Raw genomic sequence first — 21,941 nt, 5'->3', positions numbered from 1 at the left:
ATTCACACTCCGATGGATCCTTCAGAGAGCAATTTGGGGCATGGACACAGGGGGAGCCAGGGACCAAACCACCCACCTTCTGATCAGTAGATGACCTGCTCTACCTCCTGAGCTACAGCCACCCCGCAATGATGATGAAACAAAAGCATGTGAAGAGAACAGGCAGAAGATTATGGGAGAACACTTATAGATGATTTGTTGTTATAGATAAAAGGCTATAAAAAGGAAATTATCTATCAGAGTTCTCCCATAATCCTCTTCACATGCTTTTGTTTCATCATCGGTCTCAACCTGTGAAAATGTCCTTTGAATATCTCTAGGCACTCATAAAAGAATTCTGCACCATGATCTATGTTAGACACTCATCAGATAAGATGAAACACGATAAAGATGTGATGTTAGGAGAAGATGTCAATTAAAAGAGACTCAACCTTTTACGTTTTTTTATAGTACGAGTCCCCTGGAGGAGAACATCTATTGGCCAGACAGCTTTCAATGTAACACTGACCTGGTTATGGATCATACCTCTACTTCTAATACAACATCGTGATTCTTCCTCCCCCTTTGCAAGAAATCTTATAACCTGGTTAAACAGCAGGTTCATCTCATCTGCTGTCATTTCCTTTATTCTTTGTCATTCTGTCCACATTATTTTCAGTGTGTTTACTAGCCATGCAACTTAGCTATACATTTATTCCAAACTTAAGTTAGTGGCCGTGTAAGATAACCCTCTCATACCTTTATTACATTACTTTATTACACATTACTCCACATATTGACATGTGCAACTGCCATACACTCCTTTCAACTCAGCTCATTAACTTGATTAACTGCTATCATAAACTAGAATGACACTAGATGCACGCTGTGGATAAAAACTGGCTTCTGTGAAAACTGAAACAGATATGGCAGCCTAATAAAGAAATGAAGCCTCTTACTGAAATTTAAAATGCATCTCTTTTCACTCTGGCTTATTGTCTGAAAGGAAGCCACAGCAGACAGCTAAATTTAGCCAAATGCAATTGTGCTGTAATGATATGTGGTCAGTTGAAGTGCAGAGGCAGGAAGGGCAAAGAAAGATCTGCTGCTACTCACGAATTTAGGTGTATAATGTTAATGCTCCAGTGACATGCAACCCCTAAGGAAGATTTAAAATTTAATTGAAGATAATAAACTCTCCTGTTAAGGCAAAACCCTCTACACATTTAGTCTTCATGGTTTTGCTTTTGCTAGTGTGGGATGCCTCACAATATCCAATGTGGCTATGGGTTGAAGTAACACTATTAATTTAGCTACCTCGGGCTGCTCCTACAAGTTTGCAATGCCCATCTCACCAAATGCATATACATTTTTGTGAAAGCAGTGGGCGTAGCTACTACTACTACATTGTCACAGTTTTTCAAGAATGCAAGTACACAGCATGGAAATAAATAAAGCCATATAGAAGCCTGTGGCCTTAGTAAGCTAATGACTTTGTGGGTTTAGTCACTAGTTTCAAGTCAACATTAACAGGAGTCACAAATGAGGATACAACATGTGCTCACTGGCAAACAGCTTTTGTTTGTTACCCAAGCCATTAGAAAATGAGCATGCAGGGTCACAGTGAGATCTACCATTGATGGACTTTTTAAAGACAGAGCCATTTGATGGCTGCGATAGTCTTTGGCTTTGCATGTTTCTACTTTTCTGTTTGCACAGCAGCATCTAATCTCACTATGCCACACAGAAGCATTCTTGCGCGCATGGCATTCTTTTTTATTGGTTAATAGTATTTGGGAAACACTATTAACCAAAACACTGGATTATATTAAGTTCACCTTCTGGCAGATGAGGCATTTTACATGCTACTAGATGTCAGCAAAATGTAGAGAAATACACAAGACAAGTATACGCTGTATAAACTGATTTTTTTTGGTAGAACGTAAATATTATTCAGTCAAGCAAAACACGTGACTGTGTGCTGATTGGTTGATGCATAGTCATGGCCTCCAGTGACTACAACTACACACATAGAGGGAGTCAAGAAGTCTTACCCGCTGTGTTTAGCTTACTATCTTGAGAGACGTTAGCTGACGCTCCAACAGGGGGTGGGACAGGAATTAGAAAATTGCTCTCGCAGCTTCCATGATGTCTCTTTGGGGGTGGGGAAGACGGCAAAACAGGAGATGTTATTAATGGGGAAACCATCATTGTCGCCATTGCAGCAGCCGCCTCGGTGCCGTCCGTGACCGTAAGTGAGCGCCGGACAGCCACGTGTTGGTAGGGCGCCCTGGTCAGGCATGCTGTTCCTGTCATGGTAAAATTCAGCACATTTGGTGCCATCACTGGTGAGCCTGCCATACTGGTGGGGTATGTCCCTGCCATTACCATGGGAACAGACAGATGTGAACAGTCAGACATTGCCCGTCTCACTGCAGCCCGCTGTGGAGCATCACTGCTATGGTTTGTTTTTGTTTCTCTGTTACATGGACGACACGATCCCGCTCTGCCATCCTCAGCGCCATTTAAATCCCGGCACATTCTGGGACTTGCAACCTCGTGCTCTTTTTCAACACTAATATCCTCTGATGTCCACGATCCTGACGTTCTCTTTTCAGTATGGCTTGAGTATTCTCTTTCCAATCCACTCTGTCCAACACTAGTGGTAGTTTTGTTGGCTGAGGCCGCAGGAGGGTCTGATTTGCTCATGGTTAAGTCAGCAGATGGAAGAGCAGTCTCACCAGGTTGTGTATGAACACTTTGCTTTTCTAAATATGGCTTGAGGATTTGGTTTCCAGTTGTACTTGCAGGAAGATTTTCTCTGTGCTTTCCGAATAAGTTCCCAGATGATTTCTTCTCATCGTCTTGACTTCCAAGACTTATGTTGGTGCTTCCAGTGAAGGAAGGGCTTGTTGTGCTCCTCTTCCCTTGGCCAGAAGTCTGATTTGCAGGAGAAAGTGAGCCCTGGCCCTGGACAGCCAAATCATCTTTGTTGCCTGTATTTTTTGCTTGCAGATTACTTTGGCCAATGTCGGGCTTGGGTATAGGTTTAGGGTCCAAGGCTGAATTCAGAATGGATGTCCCAGGTGAGAGAGAAGGTGAGGGTGACGAAGAGGATATGGAGGAGTGGGAGGACAGGGGGCTAGTGGGACTTTGTCCTGCACTTCCTAATGACCCTCCTGCCTCCCCCACCCTAAGTCCACCCTCCCTCAATCTCCCCCCTTTGAACTCCTCATCATCGATTTTCTGTGCCGGTATGTTGAAGGTTTGGGCACCTGGAGCCTCGGCCATCACTCTGGACGATGTACCTTCCATCCTGGCTTGCCCTAATTTCACCTGATCTTCCTTCAAAGTTATTCTGGACCCTGCCTGAGCTGCAGTGGCAACCTGCCCCCCCAGTGCCATCTGGCCTTGGCAGTACCAGTCACTGTGGTGCATAGAGACTGGACTGGAGGGAAACAGTGGAGAGGCCAGGAGCGCAGGGACGCTGACGCCAGAGAGAGTGCTGGAAGGTTTGTGTTGTTGATGCTGCTGCTGGTGCAGCTGCTGTTGATAATGCCCACTGAATGGCTGTCCAAACCCGCTGCTGTCACTAATAATCTCTGCTGGTATTGCGTGTCCTTTTTTGTGTAGTTTTTTTTTTCTTCTTCAGAGTTTTTTCTCTCTCTCCAGTAAGAATCGTTTTACTCTTGTCCAGGAGGCAGATCTGTCCTTGGTATCCAAAGTATCATGAGCTTAGAAAGCAGAGGAAGCAATGCATCCTTTCTTTTTTAAAGTGATGCCTCCCAGTTTGTGTGTTGACGTGCCCAAAGTGCATGTGTGTGTGTGTGTGTGTGCACAGTGCATGTGCATATAAGTGAGCCAAAAGAAGTGTGTGTGTGAGTCTAGTCGTCTCAGCTTCTCTCTGAGCACTGCACTGATCAGCTGTGGGGGTAAATTGCACCTTGCTCTCTCTCTCTCGCTCACACTCTCTCCCTATGTCTTTATCTCTGTTCTCTTCCTCTCTCTCTCTCACTGACATCACACAGTCACATGACAGCCAGGAATATTCCCTGATTCGCTGGAGCGAGATTTCAGCATCCAACCCCTAGCGACAAACATGCACAGGCATACACACATGAAGACAAAGATTGCATACACACATGCGGGGAACATGCATGCACACAAGCACCAGATCAATGGCTGCCACAGTCACTCATCTGCCAAATGACAGCCAGTGTTCACATGTTGATACATGGCGAAAGACACGCTGAAGACTGTAATCATCCCGGTGAGACTTGTCTCCCTGTTGTATCAGCCAGTGACTGTCCACAAAAGCAGACAAACTACATAATAAAATTTACCACAGTGACGTCGTGAAGTGCCACACAAAAGAATTTACGTCTGAACCTTGCACTCTTGTCTCCATTAATTTGTGCCTTCAGTTAAATTGTTTTGCGCTTTTCGCATTTTCCCTGTGCAAAGATTTTATCCTTATAGATCCTTTCATTACACTTATTACTTTAACTGAGGTTCAATTAATTTATACAGGGGCCAAATATATCTGACATTTTAACAACAGATGACAATGTGACAACTCTGAACTCCAGACGTGGGGTTTGGAACAGAACAGCATGCAGCCCAATGGAGCTTTAGCCAACAATCTGGAAATCCTCTGGACATTTTCATCATGTTTTTAACAGATCTAGGCCCGTTTTCAGTTTTAGTGTTGGGGATGTCCCATCACCAGCCGTGTGATAGCATTACCTTCGAACACCACAACCAGCTACTTCTTGCACACACATGGAAGTTTCAGTTGTGAGCAGTGTTGGGATAGTTATTCATGCTACTGCCTAAAATGACCATGTTAAAGTAATTGTCATGTAGTTACTAGTTAACACTATAAACCTTAGGCTACGGCTCCACCCACTAACAAAACCAACAATACAAAGCAAAGTTAAAAAAGGTTTGAAGGTTCCTTTGTAAGTGCGCATGCGCCATTAGCGTGCTGCCGGCTGTAACCCTAATTTCCTCCGGGATTAATAAAGTATTCTGACCAACGACACTTGAAATTCTACTGTACTGTAGTGAGTCTACTGTAGAAACATGAACAGGTAGAAATGGAGGCTACAATGCTGCAAGTCTAACTGCTCATTACATGTTGAATGCTAACACATGTTGTGTTAGCATCAGCCAAAGTTGTGTTAGCAGTATAATGCAGTTATTTCTGTCCTGGAAGCACTTTGCATTCTTATCTTCTACTTTTGTGCAATAAAAATTAAAATAAATATTTTCACCGCTCAAAACCTGTAGATCACTCAACCATTTCACTCCTCCTGGCAAATAAACTGAAACCAGATGATTAAAGCAAGAAAACACATTATTCTTTTTCCTTCTTATTCACTAACTTGCACTTAACTTCACTTAAAGTCACTACATATTTGTAACTGTAGCGCAATTACTCCTGTTATTATTGTTAAGAGATGGATCAGCATACATTAGCGGGTGTTTTATGGACAAATGGGCTTCTTTGTCAAAAAAAACAAGAGATCAAAAAGGGCATAAGTATTAAATCCTAAAATATATTTAATAGTATATTTGCAAAACCTACAACACACTCTGGCCTTTTTTAATGTAGCCCTTTAGCTCCATTAACTTCTATTCATGAAGAATTATCTTGCAAGTGACCTCTGAAGCATCTCTGGATGAATTGCAGCCAATGTCTCTACAGTGGGATTAACATAAGTGCCACCGATTCTGCATTCATAACGATTACTAGACCAGGCTAAATGTTCTTGGATTGAAATTTCTGGAATATATAGTGCTATATATTTTTTAAGGCTCTTGCTTGCCTCCATTTTTCTTGTTGTTACTGGAATTCAAAAAACAAAACAAAAGCAAAACAAGTAACAATAAAAGGATTGTTATTCCTATTAATTATAAGGACAATAATAAGAATTTTTCTTCTTCTTCTATTCACAAATAAGAATAATAACCATTTAACAAAATTAGTTTTGCATATGAAACAATATACACTGCTGTACTGAATGCAGGGATGGATATCCAGAACAGGTTCCCAGGATTATGTCTGCTTGCCTGTTGATCCCGCTTATCCGTTCCCCTTGTACTTGCATTACAATGAGGTGTTTTCAGTTCGTGTGACAATAGTGACACAGTCTACAACACAGATATGAACATTACTTTCATTTTTCTTGCATAAAAGGACAAGAGCGTCCAGGGCAGAAATACCCACATTTTACTGCTAACACAACTTCAGTTTTTTGTAAGGACCCGCACAGACAACATGCTAACCCTAAGTTATTCAAGAACCCGCATGATGTTAAAGCTGAGTGAATACCCCAGGCCAGCAACCAGACACTGAACTTCAACAGGTGAAAGCAGATGAGCAGTCAGATCCATTTCTACCTGTTCATGTTTCTAATGTCAAATTACTGTCACGATTACTTTAAAGTCTATTTTTGTTCATATTTAAATACTAGGAGAAACATATGTGTATCCTCATTAGGATAGGGATTGGTGTTGGTGTGTGGGACTGATGGTATGATGGTATAAATTAGGGCTGGGCGATATGGCCTAAAATTCATATCGCGATATAATTTGAAGCATGTGCAGTAACGATATATATCACGATATATTCTTTTCTTCTGTATAACGTATTTTCCACACTAAAAATCCTTTAATTTTCTCAAAAATTGAGAGTGTGCCTTGTGTATGAATTCTGGTTGTGCTTACTGACCTCGAACCGATTTCTGCGTGCAGAAATCTGTTAAAAAATAATTTAGTACAACTTTGGTAAGCTGCACAGATTGATGGATTGTCAGAGCATTACGGCTGCCGTAGTGAAAAGATTCGCGGAGTAATCTGGGTCCAAAACTCCGTCCACATCAGGTCCCAAAGTCAAACGAACACTGAGAGTTAAAACGGTCTAAATTCTTTCATCTTTAATTAAATCATCAGCGTTGCTGCTTTACTAGGTGTAACAATTAAGTTTAACATCCATGAAAACAGAATTTATTAAATTTAACGGAGTTAGAAGTTAACAGTAAGTTAGCTCGCTAGTTTACACCTAAACATTTCATACCATGTTCTGACAGAGAGATTTTTGAAACTAATTAAAACATACAGCTCTGCTACCACTTCCAACATAATGAAGACAGAAAACTAAACAGCAGTGGCGTTTGCAGGGTTACTGAAGTTGCACTACCTGGTATATAATGTTGTGCTACGTGATTGCTAGCTACACAGCTATGTTAGCATAACATTAGCACAGTGAAGCTGGAGGATGAACGGTAACTTTTTTTCCACTCGATAAAAGTTAACGTGAGGGATTCTGGTGGTCAGGGACAAATGCAATTGCATAGCAGGATGCTATACACGGGCCAAACTTCAGTCAGGAGAACAACTGAGATTATTCATCCACAATACGAGATTAGTAATTAATATGCTGCAACAACATGGGAATAGAGCAGCTGCGAGAGAATTCAGCATTAATGAATCAATGTTACGGAAGTGGAGGAAGCGCAGTTTTTGGCTTTTCCCATATTTCAAAAGTGCTTCATCTCTTTGCTATGACTGTCGGCATAATTTGCAGATGATAATGGTTTTAGCCGCTGCGATGCTTTCGACCAAAACAGGCGCAGCTTGATGACATCATCAACATGCGCTATGGCGATAGAGCGATATAGTCAAAATCTCTATCGTTGGCCAAATTTATATCGTATATCGTTTATATCGCCCACCCCTAGTATAAATGGTGATTATTAGACAATGTGTCAGAAGGTGATTCTAGAAAGTAACATGAACGTAAAGTAACAAGCGGCATAATGACTTACTTTCTGCTTTCTGTAATTAAGTCAAGTACTGCGTTATTTTTTACAAAAGGTTTTCTGTGTATTATGTGTAATAATTACTTATTATGAGTAATGGCCCCAACACTGATCACAGCAAAGAGGGGAAAAACCTCCAACAGGCACAAACATTTGACCCACAGCATGTAATTCATTTGCAAGAATCTAATGTCTGTGCTGCTCAGTCATGGTGGTGACTCTCAAAATGGAGCAATGAGAATCGATAGGAGAATCTATAAGGAATTAAATGAATAAGTGATATTGTGGAATCACTAAATCCTTATCAATTCCCATTCCTAGTGAATGTTTTAGGTGACTGTGCACATTTAGCACATATATCACTAACACAAGCGAAATTATCTGAGGTAAAAGTAACTTGTCAAAAACATGTCCCACATTTAGCTAAATATATTAGTATAAGAGATGTTGACCAGATGAGTAATAAAGTCCACTGAACATTGTGCTTGTTTTATATTAATAGTGATGCAAAATGGACTAGTGAGAGATCTGACTGATAGCCAATTAAAACTAAATAAGAAAATGAATGAATGGATATCTCATCATGTAAAATCTACCATTTAAAGAATATCTATATTTAAAGTTAAGGCAGATAAGTATATAAGAGAGTGGATAGGAAGTTTAAAAAAAAAAAAATAATAATAATAAATAATTTTATTTATGAAATATAGCACTATATTTTTATTTATACATGGCCAAATTACAACAAAAGTTGCCTGAAGGAGACTGGTTGGATCTGTTAATGCAACATGGTCATGGCGAAGTGAGTAGTGGCTGTCTTTTGTGCACGGTGGTATTAAGTGTCACCAAGAGCGACTCATTAGGTTTGATTGCTCTGTATGCCTGTGTAATACTCAAAGCATAAGGCAATGGCGCCCTTATTATAATGACATCCACAACACACCAATAATTAAATTAAGATGAAGTCAAAACACGTCTCAACGCCAGCTCATTAAAATATGGAAAATCAACATGGAACCATGACATGGCGAGCTGACGTAGATGATAAAAAAAGGATTTTTAAGAGTTGAGCAGTGGTCTCTGCCTAGGACAAACCTTTGTAAGGAGGAATAGAACGCTTTCATCAGCTGTCAGTATTACATTACATTTCTCTGTAGGCTTGTTCAGCAAAGTGAAATTTCCAGCCACTTTCGAGGCATTCAAATGATGCTGTTTCCAGAGTGACCTGACATTCTGTGCTGCACTCATATCACAAACACCATGTGCACTGCAGTGAGAATAAATTGACTTCAAGGAGTGCAACCATCTGGAATTCAGTATTCTTTCTTGGCACAATCTACTAGAGATTCTTATGGTTGCCTAAAGGCAGAAGTAACCTTTCCAAAGGACCAAGGTCATGTTCAAAAGGGGATAAAGCTCTCGTAATATCCTGTATGTACATCATGGAACTCTAAACTGCAATGATGACTGTCTTGGTGCAGCGATGAATGTGAAAGTCCTGGATATGTTAGGTAATAAATGATAGTTGGTTCTCTTACTCAATATCTTGTATGTGGAGGAAATGTGCAGGTGTTAAGGCCTAACTGATTTGGAACGAGGCCAAATCACAACCGCTAGATGACTGGGTTGGAGCATGTCCAAAATGGCAAGGCAAGCAGGGTGTTTCTGATCAGCAGCACTGAGTACATACAGAGGTGGAAGCCACTAAGAACTAGCAATCATAATTGACTTAACCCGTTGAGATCAAAGTCCTCCAAGTTGCCCTCCTCAAAAAAGGGGTTAGGGATACCAGCGATGATGACTTAGACGTCAGTCCCCAGGCAGCCGTCTCCTGCTAATGTTTTGGTGCTAGTAGTATCAGCCAGCAGTGTTACCTTCATCTTAACATCTGAGTCACCAAACAACCTGCGTGGCATTAACCTTGAATTTTGTTTTACCCACATGCTAAACTGACAAATATTCAGAAACTACAAGATATCACATTACAAATTAAATCTCATACATTTTTTTCTATTAGTGTAGAATTTTTCCATTAAGGAGTTCCAGGCAAAACTTTAATGAAAAACTGAACCTAATCCTATTCTATCAGTAACACTAACCCCTAAAGACCAAGTCCCATTCTGAAACCTGAAGATGAGCATTTTTGCCGTCATCTTCTCTGTGTTTTGAAACTATATGTAATGAATGATAGGATTAATAACATTATTTTACAATGAATTTACAAAACTAGCTTACCAAGGTCAAGGTCAAGGGCCTTTTTCTAATAGTCTTCTAAAGGACCACAGGACACACCCCCTGGTGGCCACTAAAAAGAACACAGGTTTAAGGCACTTCTTTGTTGGCTTCACTTTTCAGACCGAAAGCTACCTTCATCTTTTTGTACTGCCAATGGTTCAACACTTAAAATAATATTAAACGATTAAAAGTACTTTAGAAAGTAGTAGAAAGCACTACTGAATATGTAGACAGTAGATAATCTGCCTCTTAAAGCAACTTGGGGCAGTCGAGTGTCTCTATCAAACACCACTTCACCCCTAATAGATGCCAGGCCTGTGCCAAAAGAGCAAGAACAGCTCATCAAGCGTGACTGAAAATGAATGAGTATTATTACATAATTATCCATAAACAATTTTTCTAGTGTAACCACATGAGAGGAAGACATTAGACCATTAGACTTAGAAAGGATAGGTATTATGCAAAAAATCCAGGCACCACTTATGTTTGAGTATGGTTTAACTCACAACTGGGTTCAAGGTTTAAAGTGTGACAGATGACGACTGCCACTTTGTATTCAGTCCTTTGTAGGTACCTGCTGAACTATCAGATCTGAAGGGTTTGTGGTCTGTAGCTAATACTCCATACATCAAGTTTCACTGTGTTGCTAGAGTACAGTGCAGTTCACCATGATGACAAGGACACATATAAAAGTAGCATGAGGCACATAGTTAATATTTCACAGCTTTGTTTTTTTCAACACTTCGTTTCCATCTAGTATAAAAAAGAATATTACAACTTCTGTCTACTGTGACACAATTGAGCTCATTTCAATCAATCAATGAACTAAATGGCTAAACCAAGGCTTAGCATAAACAGATACATACAGATTATTTTGGACTTTGGACTATGAACCTTTAAAGCAGAGATGAAACAATCTTTTAATGAAACAAAAGTTGGATCATTCAGATTTGGGCAGAATCTTGCACATCTACATGATGTTTCTTTTGTGTCTCAGTGTCAGTCAGTGATGTTAGCTTAAGCACATTGTGTTTTTCTACACTTGTAATTGACACAAAGTTTCAATCCCATTTCATTACCAGTTCAGGAAACCAGATAATTATAAAGACATCATGTGCTTTTTCCCTACCAGTTAAGTCAGGCTGAATTTATAAATATGAGATGTGATGTGAGAAACCCTCTACCTTAATTGGCTCCATGAGCTGTGAGTCAATACCTCTGCCGATACCATACAGTGTGGAGAAAGTTGACGCTCGCTCTAAAAATATGTGTATGAGCTTTGAGTTATAGCTCAGAGTTACAGCTTTGACACACATTGGACCAATTTAAAGGTTTCTAATTACCTGAATTACTTCATTGAGTCGTGTTTAAAAGTCACTGTAGCTCCAAATTCTGACCAAGTTAATTATAAGGTTGAATCATAAACTACATAACCACCATCCCAGCATGGATTGTTTCTTTTACCAAATATAACAGTTTTGTGGATTAATGTTCTTTAAAAAAATGACATCAAAGTCTGGCTCCTTGGAGGCAACACACGAAGAAATGAAGGGTGGCTCATTTCTTTGCAGAGTACTGCATATGTCGTTAAAAAAGAATATCAGATCAGTTTATATGCAGATATGAACCAAAATGAGGTCTCTATGTCAGTTACCGGCCTATTTTTCTCCCTAACCTGACATCCATCTCTGCTGTTTGTCCTATTTGACTGAGAGAAGAGGGGCTTTGGAGAACTGCTGTGAAACATCCAATATTTGCAAGTTACTCTGAGAACTTGACAGTTAATTAAAAATCCACTTGAAAGGTTTTTTTTTACTGCTAAAAATGGAATGATAATAATAAAAAACGGATTAATAGTTAGTTTGTAAAGTAACAATTTTTCATTAATGAATATTGTGTGGTGGGTCTAATAACATTATTGGATGACATTTACAAAACTGAAATCGGTTAAAATTCTGTGTCACTGCTTTCACTAAGAATTGACATTTGACTAATGACACAACCATTCAAACATTAATTACAACCTTACTAAAAATGATTATTATTGAACTTTTTTAATAGCAAAATAACAAGATACTGAAGTTTAATTAACTATTATTTACTATTTATTAACAATGATTATGTAAAAATGTGATGACCTGTATAACGCTGAGTAACTGTCTCCTGGTTTTACTGCAGTTACTTTGACTTTCTCGCTGTTTGTACCACACCTTTCCCAACAGGTGAGCAGTGTTGGGGAGTAACGGAATACATGTACCGCCATTACGTATTTAAAATACAAAATATGAGTAACTGTATTCCGTTACAGTTACCATTTAAAAAGGTGGTATTTAGAATACAGTTACTTTGTTGAAATAAATGGATTACACGGCGGTACTTTCCTGTTTCATATTGTGGCGGGTCAGGATTGTTTGGGTTTTGTTTGACAGCTACGTTCTGTTGTTCCAGGTGGCAGCGTTACGGTTGCCATGGTTACAGGGTGACGCTCTCTCTCTGCGTGTTTTCTGGGTGAGAGAGGCCTTTTTGTTGTTGTTGTGCTAAGCTAATAGGCAGAATGCTACCGGTATAGCTCTAAAGAATGTAGCATCATGGGCAGTGTAGTCCGTGCTGCAGGGAGAATGGACTGCCATACACGTTATGTGTCTGTGAGCGCGAGGTGGGAGAAAAAGGAAAAGTACGAGCTGTCATCCAGCAAAAACGGGAGCTGGAAGCATGTAAATATAATAATAACCACTGCAGCCAAGAAGAGTGCCTGACGAGCCCAGTTGTAAGTAAGATATTAAGACTCGACTGTACGCTGTGTTTGTGTTTTCCTCCAAAAACAATAAGTCCCGTTGGAGCAGCCTTTCAACGCCTCTCTCTGTCTCTCGCAAGCAAAGTTGACCCAGACAACAAAGTAAAGCTAGTTTTCGGCTACGAGCCCGACACAGAACCAACCGTATTAGTCAGAGGTCCCTTTACTACGGTTCGGAGCCGCGGACCTTCAGTAACAGTAATAAATCACAGCAATAGTACATTCACTTAGTTGTAAACAGCATGATAATATATTAAGTAATCCAAAGTATTCAGAATACATTACTCTCATTGAGTAACGTAACGGAATACGTTACAGAATACATTTTAGGGCATGTATTCTGTATTCTGTAATGGAATACATTTTAAAAGTAACCTTCCCAACACTGCAGGTGAGTCACTCAATACTTACAGGTACAACCTCATGCTTCCATTTCTTCCTTGCCAGATTGTCTCTCCACACCTGCATTGCAACTCCACTGCTTTTGCATAATTCCCATGAGTTTTGCTTTTTCTGAGTTTTGGGAATATTTCTAGTACTCTGCCTCGTGTCTGCCTTTGTTACGTTGTTTGCATGGACTGCTTAACTCTTAGTTCAGCCATTAATTAAAGAATCTTAATTTTATAGACTAAATAGCTGCAATTATTTGGCATTATCAGGCCTATTTTTGCCTATGTTAGCATACTTTAATTACTGTTGTGATTTTTAAGGCAGAATACTGTTCAGAATAGCCTAACCCTATGCACATTGTTAAAGACATTTTTTCTTTGCAAACCAAATTAAAGTTAAATAATATTTTCAATATTATCTTCATAGGCAAAAAGAGAAATGATAGCAATGAGCTTCAATATTTGATTCCTTTACTCCAGCTCCTTCCAATCCTTTCCAATCTTTCTTTTCATTAGTATGCTAATGGTACATGGCTGTACTTTGCCTATGAAAGGCCTGCTGTAAATGCAAATTTAGCCTGGAGAAATTATCTCTGGAAAGTTTGATGATTAGAAATTTTGAAGTTGTTAAATACAGCCTCCTGAGTGTAAATGTAAAAATCTGTACTTGACTAAAACTTTGGCAACTCAACCACAGAGCCACTGGGGACACAAATAGAAGCTCGAGGCAGCAAAACAAAATCACGTACGTAGACAAAGCAGCAAATGAAATCTTATGTAGTCTTGTGGCGCAGTTTATCGGAGGTGGAGGTCACAAACAGCTCTCTTTTTGAAGGTCGAGGATAAACTGGAGACGAAGGCAGAACATGCCACAGCTGGTTGCCCGTGGCACAGATCAGAAAAGGGAGAGAGAGAGTGAAAGAGAAACTGTGAGCAGTGTGGAGGAGGTGGTGGAGGTGGTGGTGGTGGTGGAGGAGGAGGTGGTGGTGGTGGGGAGGGGGATCTTGTCAGAGCGTTTCTATTTTTAACTCTTCGACCTCACTGAGTGTCACACCCAGTCCACCCCTTCTCCATCCCTCACTTGCAGAGTCTCTGTGTTTCCACGGCAACCGCCTCCCATGTCTCCCTGACAACGCCCTCCCCAACCCTCCTCCCTCCCAAACTACCATCAATGCCGACACCCCCACAGCCCCCACCCACACCCAAATTGTCGATGCGGTGATTATTATGGTTCCGCAGCAACGCGGGGAGTCTGGGAGGGAGAGGGAAAGACGTGATGTGGATGGAGGAGACAGTAAGGGCAAAGAGGGAGGGAGGAGGAAGGGGAAGAAAATGAGGGATGGAGGGCATTAAAAGAAAGGACAAATAGAGAGAAGGAGGGTGGGTAGACGGGGGAATGGGGAAGACAGAAGATAAAGATGAGACATGATAAAGGGTAGAAGAGAAAGCGGGAGAACGGTAGGAATAGAAAGATTAAACAAAGCTAATACACTGAGGAAGAGACTTAACCAGAGACGGGATTGAGGCTACAAATAAAGAAGAAAACTGGAGTGAAGTATGGAGGTGATAAGTCGGGAGAAAAGGAGGGCAAGAAGCAAAAATAATTTCCAAAACCTCCCCCTCAGCCCACTTGTTGTTCCTAGGACTGGAATTAATTTAAAAGCACCATAGAGATTTTTAATTAGGAAAATTAGAGCTGATAAAACATCAAAGACAATATATTTTGTCCTAAAATAAGAAAGAAAAAGATACATTTTGAAACCCAAATAAGCAAATAGAAGACTGTCAGATACTTCTAGCCTCTACATTGCAATTTTCGTTACGTGCCAGTGAGTCAGAATTGGCAGGAACGCAGGAAGATGCAGCAACTTTCAGATGATCTACAGGCAGCAGATGGGAAGGAGTGAAAAAAATTATAAAAATACAGGAGAAGGAGGAATAGTGCAAACACTGGGATGCAAAGGGCAGAGGAGAAGACAGGTAAAGATGTCAATCTTCACTCCAAAGCTGTTCTTTAGAGGATCTATGTCTTATGTTGAGCTCACTTGTGAGTAAAATTCTGCCTTTCAGAGAGTGTAAACACTACTGGGAGATAACCTTACATAGTCATCAGGTGACTGAACCAAATGAGCCGTCATGATGATATCTGAGCAAAAATAGTTAGGTGAAATACACGTTTCCAGTCTCTACATTAAGATAAACTAACAGGTTGAAGCTACATATTTGTTACATATGAGAGTAGTATCAATCATCTCAAGGTTGGGTGCATGTTACGTTTCTTCCACAGTGTGTCCTTTGTCCACCAGTGAGCCTCATTCTGCCAGAGGTTTCTTCCTTTTAAATGGAAGTTTTTCCTTGTGTTACTGTAGGAACTTTATCTAATAATCTAAGGAGCTTGGAAAGAAAAGCGTCTGGACTTCTTTGAGTTGCTTGAAGTTGAGTTGCTTGAAGACGTTTCACCTCTCATCCGAGAAGCTTCTTCAGTTCTAAGGGACCCTTAGAACTGAAGAAGCTTCTCGGATGAGAGGTGAAACGTCTTCAAGCAACTCAACTTCAAGCAACTCAAAGAAGTCCAGACGCTTTTCTTTCCAAGCTCCTTAGACTACGATGACCTGGATGACTGAGAACCTTCACAGACATATTTGTATCTAATAATATAAAGCGCCTTGAGGTGACTGTTACTGTGATATGGTGCTAGAGTTTCTACACTCGACCATGGTGAAAGCGAACATAGATCACATCACTCCTAACTCAGAATTTCTTCACAGTTTCTGGTCATAGAGTATGAAGGACCAGGATTACTTAGGATGAGAAATAATTAGCACATAATTATTCATTACCAATAGAAAAGATGGTACTGATTATGCAATCTTACTTAATTCTAACATAGCTGAAATTTTCAAATTCACCATGTCCTTATAATGAAGCTTCTGGTGCTGCGTGATCACGTTTACCTTGATATTGAGTGCTCTCTGGTTATGGCTAACAATGTCAAAATGTTCAAAAGTACATTTTACACAAGACCATTAGAGTTAAAAGAAGACTGATACTTTTTTCTGTATTCATTAATATTTAGTGGCAGGTGCTGTTCTGAGACATTTGTGACAGTGATTAAGTCAGAAACAGCATGCAAGGAGGAAGGTAGGTAGCAACTGTGACCTATTTATTAATTCAATCATTCATTTTCTTCAACTTATCTAATTCAGGGTTGCGGGAGGGCTGTCATTTATCTCAGCAACAGGGCAGTAGTTGGGGTACACCCTAGACAGGTCGTCAGTCTGTTGGGCTGGAGCACATACTCAGTAAGATGCTGAGCCATTAGTTGATGTGGGCTGTCTACTTATGTAAAACAAATGCAGCTAAATGAAAGCTGCTGTGTGTAAAATGTTAGTTATGCGTAAACGGAACCATTACCAGCAACTTCAGGAAACATATTTATATGACTAATGCAGTGTTTGTCTAATTTAGCAAAGCTGTTGCTGTACCAGTGTTAGCCTCCTGGCACTTACTATTGTTACGAAAACAAGTCTGCACCGATTAACTGGAAACAGTTAGCAATGGCTTTAAACACTTCTTCAAATGTTCCTAATTAGTGCTTAGACAAGCAGCGGTGACAGCTTTGTCAGTGGATAGCAGTCGCACATGCAAAACAAACTCCATCTTAATTGCCAGTTAAAAGAAAAATCAGACACTGAAAACACTGAAAATAAATGTGGAGCACATTTGTGAATAAAAAGTGAAATGCAGCCCAGTTTTTTCTAATGAAAAAAGTTGATAACAACACTAAGGCGACTCTGTCAGATAGACTCTGTCCTCTCTGTCCTCTGTCCTCTGTCCTACATTTTAGACCAGCGGTCCCCAACCCCCGGGCCTCGGACCGGTACCGGTCCGTGAGTCGTTTGGTACCGGGCCGCGAGAGTTGAGGCTCAGGTGTGAAATGTATAGTTTTCAGGGTTTTTATCGATTTTCAGCGTTATTTTGTTATCGTTTTTATCGTTAACTCGGTTTTCCTGGGTCTTTTCACGTGTGTTATGAATAAACCTTATTTTTTTCAGTACCGGTACTAGTTTTATTTTGTTGTATTTATCCGCGACACCTAAAAGGCCGGTCCGTGAAAATATTGTCGGGCATAAACCGGTCTGTGGCGCAAAAACGGTTGGGGACCGCTGTTTTAGACCATAAAATGCTTCAAAAATAGAACCAAAATTGGATTTTTGCCAAATGAATGTGGCGAAACAATGCTTTGTAAAAACTAAAAAAGAATATTTACAGTTATGCCGAGACTTGACAATATTATGATACCTGCGCATGTTTCTTGGTGATGATTTCAGAGAGCAGTGGTTCATAGGTGTAATTTCTGTAGCAGGCACCTGATGGAGCCAGTGAGCAGGGCTGAGATGCTACAACAACAACCTCCTTAACAGCCGACACAGACTGCAACATGACTGTATGCAGTGTTACACAGCCAACCACAACACACTGGGTTTCCCGGTGGTTATCTCAATTTCTAGAATTTGCTTTGATTTAATCTCCCTGGCTCTCTCTCAAGGACGAATCCAGGACACAGCATCAGGTAAAAGATGGTTGCCACTTGCATACCAGAGACTCTTTGTCTCACACACACATTGACACAGCAGGAACGACAACAATTTCTTCTTTCTTTCGGACTGCGTGCACATTGAAAAAATGAGGGTGTGTTCGCCTTACATAAGGGTGAAACAGTCACTGTCATCAATATTGTATATGAGAGGAAAGATGCAGAGTTAAAAATAGATGGAGTCAAGATAAAGTCAGGAGAGAGAAACTCCCAGACTGGCTGGGTAATAAAAACATTCAACCTGCGCAGTCTGGACCAAACTACACAGAGTGAAGAGACTAACACACAAGGTCATTAACAGCAGCAATTTTTAATATCTAATATTTAATATTTGATCACATCGGAGCACAGCAGCAATCATACAACCAGACACCCTTTGGAGGAAGTGGCTGGTTGTCTCTAATATTATTGAAAACTACTGTTAAAAATATATTTTTAATCATTTAACCTGCAATCACTGATTCTATGTTGTTGTGGATACAACTCTAACCATTTTAAGCAGTCACATATAAGTTGTGTTTCAGGTAAACTCAAACAGACTCTTTAATAACTCCATTTTTGATCTCTACTAATTCCCAAAGGAAATAATGTACAGTTGTGGTGAAAAATGTACATACACTCACCGTGGACATGACTCTCACAGTAACTTAAATTATTTATTAGAGCTGTTCTATTTCCAGCATTAGCGTTTTTGCCTCTCAGCAAACACAGAAATACAAGCTACAGGATACAAGTTGGATGAGGAAGATTCACTATAACTGTGGTCATTCAAAAAAAACATCAATACATCACTGTGCCTTACATAGTGATGTCAGTCTCACAGTAAACCACGAGAAATACATGTGGAATGCAACACAACTGTCTTCCAAGTACTGTAATGTGTAGTGAACCACATCAAACGCATCCTGTAACAAACAGCTGAGTAAATTTGTGATGTCAGTCGTTTCCAGCTTTTGTTAGGAAATGTCAGTGAGATTTTTGGTAACACTAAATCGCAGCAATAACAAACCATAAAGTTTTCTGCAAACACAATGGGAAATGTGCAGTTCAAATTTGAACTGTGGAATAAAAACTTAAGGAAAAATCTGTGAAAAATCATCGCAGCAAACATCATCACTGTATTTGTAATACTGAAGAGTCGTACAGGATGTGGGGCTGACTTAGGCACCATAAAAATCAACCCATTTAGAGAGTGCCAAGTATCATCACTTACATTTATGTAGTCATTCAAAGTCACTGGTTAGTTGTTTACTTATACCTTTATGAAAATTTTAGATGTATTTTCTATGAGATTTCTGGTTTAAACATGATTCTCCAGGTCAAAACTGGACTATAAATGGACAGATCCAGGCATTCTTTCCATGTACATTAGTGAGTTTGTCAGACCCCATCTGACAAAGGAGGGAATGAACCTTAGACTTGAGATAAGCGCCTTGAGGCGACATTTGTTGTGATTTGGCGCTATATAAATAAAATTGAATTGAATTGAATAGATACATACAGTGTACAGTTTTCACCTAAAGAAGGTAATGTGGTGATGTATGCTGGGCTAGGTGGATGAAATCTCAAATTAGCTTTAAGAATCTTAAACCTACAGGAACATCCCGCAGTTCACTTTTAGAAATAAAATAAATTTTCTGTGTTCTGTGTATTTAAATACTTCACTGTCATCCACAAACAAACACAGAGACAAGCATACTAAACATCCCCAAAATGATCTGACATAAGGATGTGCAAACTTCCTCGAGTCAGAAAGAAGAAAAAGTGAAAAGGGAAACTTGTTCTTACCTGTGGAGGTTACATTGTTGGTGGCATTATGAAAAAGAAAAAATAGGAAGGGAGAGAGAAAAAAATCAAGTTTACTCGCTTTACAATTAACTCCATTGTCTTATACACAATTCTCCAACGTCAGCTCTAACAATCCCTCTGCTTTAAGACCTCTCTCGCTAAAATAACACTCGAGTATTGAGTCATGTACCTGAAAACTTTCGCTCAGGCCAAGATCTGTGTGGAAGAGACAGACGCAATTCTAGCTACTTGACAAAACCTTTTATCTAAAGAGCATTAAACACATATTTCACCAGGAGTGTCAGGGTGGTTTAAGGTCGGGACTAAAGCGAAGCACAGGGAATTACAGTAGAAAGTAAATCTTCATAAGGAGGGTATGCTAGAATGCATTTCAAGTAAGAGGAAGGAAGGAATGAGGTGCCATCAGGGTTTTTCTCAGGTTACAGGAGGCAGGCCTTACCAGGCACTGGACAGTAAACTGCAGGTTACTATGTGGCTGGTGATTGGTTAGATTTGGATGGATATGCCTGTCTGTTGTAATAACAACAGGGGAAAATCCTGTTACATGAAGGTTACTTCTAATTAGGATAATAATGCAAAAACAAAGATTGTAATCTGAAGTATGACCTGAGCAAAAATATAAATTCCTCTGTACCTACAAATTAACTTGGATCTATGTTTAAGATTGGTGGTCCTGAGAGGTCAAACAGACTGCAACTTAAGAAAATACCAGTAAATAGAAAAATACTACAAAAACACACAAAACACAACAGAAGCTGAATAAAACAGAGTGGAACTAGAAAAAAATCTCACAAAACAAGAGCAGAGAAGTGTTACGATATGAATGTGACAGAAACCAAAACATGTGAAGGACTGCACTGAGACATGCATGAGAGAAACAGGAGTCTGTGTGTTTTATCATATGATTCACATAAAAACTGCACATATGTGTTTGCTATTAGCAGTTTACTGTTAGCTTGTGAATTTTGTAACTGTTGCGTCCACGTTGTTGTCTCCCCAAAAACACTTCTGTTGTGTTTTTAAGTTGGTTTTTTTGTGCCGTTTTCTTCTGTTTCACTTGTGTTTTATCCAACTTCTGTTATGTGTTTTTCAGTATTTTCCTCTTTGCTGGTATTTTCTTAAGTTGATCACATCGGAGCACATTGCTGCGGTGAGGGCCACCGTTTGATCTTTTTTTAGATCCCCTAATTTTTGGCCAATGAAATATAAAGAATAAATTGAAGTCCCTTGTTACAAGATTTAATCTAACAATGAGGGACATGAAAATGGTTCAGAGACCGATACTTGACTTTAATATGAAAATATGGTCACTCACAGGTAGGGCTGCCACGATTAGTCGACTAGTCAAAATCGTCGACGACTGATTTAATAGTCGACGCGTCATTTGAAGCTTTGCAAGATCACAAAAGACGCAGGAATAAGTAGTGGGATTTAAGAGTGTAATAACGGACTGAAACAGAAGATGGCAGCACTGCATGTACAAGGATGCCAGCTGCCGTTAAACCCAAAGAAGAAGAAGTAGCTTTGTCCCAGAATTCATAGCGCAGCCCAGCTCAGTTTCCAACAATGGCGGCAGCTAGTTAGTTTTAATATTACTCTTATTATTCTTTCTGGGTCACAAAATAAACGTTTAACATATTTTCAGGCGAGAATGTAGCTGTGTAAACCTCTAATATCTGCTCAGTTTATCAAGACACCACATATTTTCAAAAGCGCTCCGACGTTTTCGGAGACGTCTGTTACCCACTAGCTTGATAGTTAGCCGGGGGCTAGGCTAACTAGAGCCGTGAGAGCACCGGACTCCCGGCACATCATTTTCAAACCCACCGCCGTCTTTCGTTACTCAGGTTAAACATGATATATAAGTCACTTAGATAACTTAAAAATGTTATTGTTTGGCTTTTTTCAGTATTTTATTTGTTCCTCAGTAAATCGGTTTGGCTGAGGTTAAAGGTATAGTTTTTACACAGCTGAATAAACGTCAAGCAGACAGCTGATTATCAGAAGTGTGAGATGCTGGAGAATTTACTCCGGTGTCCTGTTATATTTTAGATAGCAAGGAGTTTATTAAACTTCACCGAAACAATCTGCAAATTTCATTAAAATTTAAACTATCATCTTGTCTTTATTTTTTGTTAGCACATACCTTAAAATATGTCTGTGAAGGTTCTCAGTCATCCAGGTCATCGTAGTCAAAGGAGCTTGGAAAGAAAAGCGTCTGGACTTCTTTAAGTCCTTCAAGTAGCTTAAAGAAGTCCAGACGCTTTTCTTTGCAAGCTCCTTTGACCACATACCTTAAACACTTCAAGCTG

At 39.8% G+C, this 21,941-nt stretch overlaps 1 protein-coding gene across 5 annotated transcripts in view; it reads right to left on the bottom strand.

Annotated features, from left to right (window-relative positions):
- The window catches only part of LOC102781692 (uncharacterized), a 120,733-nt gene that overhangs the window by 42,702 nt on the left and 56,090 nt on the right, over window positions 1-21,941 (bottom strand). Inside the window, exon 1 of one of the 5 annotated variants that reach the window (XM_087850681.1) lies at window positions 2,034-3,623. The exons of the other annotated variants lie outside the window; for them this stretch is intronic. Within the exon in view, the coding sequence (XP_087706807.1) occupies window positions 2,034-3,417 (1,384 nt within the window). The 5' untranslated portion in view covers window positions 3,418-3,623. Of the gene's footprint in view, window positions 1-2,033; window positions 3,624-21,941 lie in introns of those variants that run through there. 5 annotated transcript variants of the gene reach the window in all.

The sequence above is a fragment of the Neolamprologus brichardi genome, chromosome 14, assembly GCF_056152115.1.
Source record: "Neolamprologus brichardi isolate AB-2024 chromosome 14, ASM5615211v1, whole genome shotgun sequence".
Taxonomy (NCBI): domain Eukaryota; kingdom Metazoa; phylum Chordata; class Actinopteri; order Cichliformes; family Cichlidae; genus Neolamprologus; species Neolamprologus brichardi.
The sequence above is the reverse complement of the archived record's forward strand: the minus strand, read 5'-3'. Positions and strand labels throughout refer to the sequence as shown.